Source organism: Cicer arietinum, chromosome 6 (genome assembly GCF_000331145.2).
Source record: "Cicer arietinum cultivar CDC Frontier isolate Library 1 chromosome 6, Cicar.CDCFrontier_v2.0, whole genome shotgun sequence".
In the NCBI taxonomy this organism is placed as follows: Eukaryota; Viridiplantae; Streptophyta; class Magnoliopsida; order Fabales; family Fabaceae; genus Cicer; species Cicer arietinum.
Window position 1 is genome coordinate 65,697,529 of NC_021165.2, and position 3,220 is coordinate 65,700,748.

General features: G+C 32.3%; 1 protein-coding gene across 1 annotated transcript; it reads left to right on the plus strand.

The window, feature by feature from the left end:
• Positions 1-779: 779 nt before the first annotated feature.
• LOC101513949 (large ribosomal subunit protein uL11x-like) lies at positions 780-1,553 on the plus strand. The gene has a single exon (XM_004505937.4). It carries the CDS (start codon positions 852-854, stop codon positions 1,350-1,352), a length of 501 nt encoding a protein of 166 aa, XP_004505994.1. The 5' UTR covers positions 780-851; the 3' UTR covers positions 1,353-1,553.
• The last annotated feature ends 1,667 nt before the right edge of the window (positions 1,554-3,220 follow it).

Here is a 3,220-nt window from a genome sequence, read left to right on the forward strand (position 1 = left end):
TCTAAGTTGTATTTAGTTTTGGACAACCATATGCAATTTTGGTCAAATCCGATATTCAATTAATTTTATTTGGGTTGGATTGAGCTCTCAATTCATGACTTTTCCATCGAACTGAACCAAACTAACCTGATTATAACTGGGTTGAGTTCTCGATTAATAAAGAAAAATATTATTATTTTTTCATTTTAAAAAATATAATCAAATTTAAATACTTTAACATCTAAAAAATAATAAAACTATATCAAAATATATCATTCAATACTTAAAACAATCCACAAACACTTAAATTAATTAAATTAGCAACAAGTTCTCAAACATAGTTCAACAATTAAATTTTAACTATACATCAATAATACAAATAAAAACAAAAATATATATTACACGTCAATGAACTGAGTTTGTGGTTTAAAATATTAAATTTATTACTCGAGCCGAATATAATTAAATTTCAATGAATTATTTCGAGTTAGACCTAAATTTGAATGAGTTGAATTAATTTAAGTTCGCGGATTTATATATACCTATAAAGATTAGATCTTAGATATTAGTCCGGGAAAGGTGGGGCTGTATACCATAGGTGTAAGAGTTTTTTTATGGGTTTGCCTATAAAAAACAGCAAAGCCCAATAAAACAATGGGGGTAAATTAGTCAAGGAGTTTTTTTATGGGTTTGCCCAAAAAAAACAGCAAAAGGCCCAATAAAAAATGGGGGTAAATTAGTCATTAGATCACATTGAACAAGAGCAAAAACCCTAAACGTTTCAATATATATTTTATATTCTTTTCATTTTCAGTTTCACTAAGCTGCTGCGCTCGCCTTCTGAAACCCTAATCCCTCTGTTAATCGTCACAATGCCGCCAAAATTCGATCCCTCACAGGTCGTCGAAGTTTGCGTCCGAGTCACCGGAGGCGAAGTCGGAGCAGCGAGTTCACTCGCTCCAAAGATCGGTCCTCTCGGTCTCTCCCCCAAAAAAATCGGAGAAGACATCGCTAAGGAAACCGCAAAGGACTGGAAGGGTCTTAGGGTTACCGTCAAGCTTACTGTTCAGAATCGTCAGGCTAAGGTCGCTGTTGTTCCATCCGCTGCGGCACTTGTAATCAAGTCTTTGAAGGAACCCGAACGTGACAGGAAGAAGACGAAGAACATCAAGCATAATGGAAACATCTCCCTTGATGATGTCATTGAGATCGCTAGGATTATGAGGCCGAGGTCTATGGCGAAGGAGCTTTCTGGAACGGTGAAGGAGATTCTTGGAACTTGTGTTTCTGTTGGTTGCACTGTCGATGGAAAGGATCCTAAGGATTTGCAGCAGGAGATTAATGATGGTGATGTTGAAATCCCTCAGGATTGAGGAGGTTTATGTTTTTCCTGACTCTTTTGTTTGATCTGTGTTTTTTATTTATATTAATTTGAGGAACTATTGAACGTTTTTGTTGTTTGTTTACTGTTTTGGATAATTTAGATCATTTTGAGAGATTTTACCATCTTAGTTATTAATTATGATTACGACATTTGCTATGATATTTCTATATAATTTTGTCATTGAATTTTAGTAATGACTATATTAGTTTGGTTTTTCTGTTGTGTTTTTGGTATCTTGAATTTCACTATATTTTCTGGTTGAATTGGTGTTCATTTTAGAGTTTAGGTATTGTTTGTGTTCAGAGAATTATAGGTATAATGTAACTACTTGATTCTGCTAATATTCCAACTCTTCCTTCCTAATGGTTGTGTGGTTTTTGTGATTTACTTATGTAGCACTTGTTGATAATTTTAATCTCACACTGACTTTTAAGTTGAAAATATTACCAATGGTCTTTAGGGGACTGACATCCACTTTATACTACTTAACAATGTACAACATTTAAAGGATGCGGTATTTGTCATATTGGATTAACTTTTTGTTTATGTTTGTAGATTTGTCTATCAAGGGTTAGCTTGTTGGATGGTACTTTTTGTTTATATTTGTCATTATTCTTGATTTAGACCTTGTCTCAATGGTTGACAATGTCTGTTTAAAACCTATTAATTGTTTTTAAATAACCTTTTTGCACAATCATCAGTATGTTAAACATTGTACATTGTTGCAATCTCATATGTATTTATTCTCTTGAATTTATTAGGAATGAACATTATTAGGTAATGTCTGAGAGATAATGAAATTTCATGTATATGATAGTTATAATTCTTTGTTTAAAGCCTATTATCTGTTTTTGAAATGACTCTTTTGGATAATCATCAAAATGTTGAACATTGTACATTGTTTCCATCTAGTAATGGTTGAGAGATAATGAAATTTAGGTTATGTGCAACTCTTTTAACTGTTTCTTACTTGTATTTACTTCTTTATTCTTGATTAAAAGTGGTTTTTGAAACTGACCATAACTCTCTCCACCCATGTTTGTGAATTTCATACATATTTTTCACTAATATATATAATGAATGCAAACATTATGACTTTCTGTACTAATACTTTTAATGAATGCAAACATAATAAATGTATATTTAGTAGATTTGTTTTTCTGTTTTTTTGGTTAGGCTTCTTAACAGGTGTATCTGCCTGTTTGGAATGACTAACATAAAAAAGAAGACTGTTCCATTTCTATGTTGTGGTTTTCTACAAATTAAGCATCTATGTTTTTCTATTTGTGTTTTTAATAGTGATGATTGTTTATTCACAAATTGTCTCCAAACATGCATCTGAACTAATCAACCCTTCTAGTCATTTGCATTTTTATCATTTATGGTTAAGTTATTTGGAAGTTTCAATTAGAATCGCAATTCCACACCTTTGTGTCTGTTCTTGTTTCTGAACATCATCCACGTTCATTTACCAGTTTACATCATGCCCCCATTTGTAGTGTAGTTTTCTAGTTTTCTCTCGGTTTATTTTCGGATGCTCATTTGAGTTCGCAATGTGGGATATGTTTGGTTTCCCGGTTGTGAATTATTTGATGGAAATCAGTTATTGCCTTTCTCTTTCACGGCTTCTTAATAATCCTATGCCTGGTTTCTTATGTGTTTTTTTATTCTATAATGGAGTGACATCCCAAGTATATGTTGTATTCCACAAGATTGAATGAAGTATATGTTGTTTTTTAGCTGTGAAGGTACCTCTCTAAGGGTGTTTTTGGTAGGGAGAAGAAAGAAAAAGTTGAGAAAGAGATAATAGGACATAATAGTTCTGATGTATTGTTTGGTAGAAGGATAAAGAGAGAA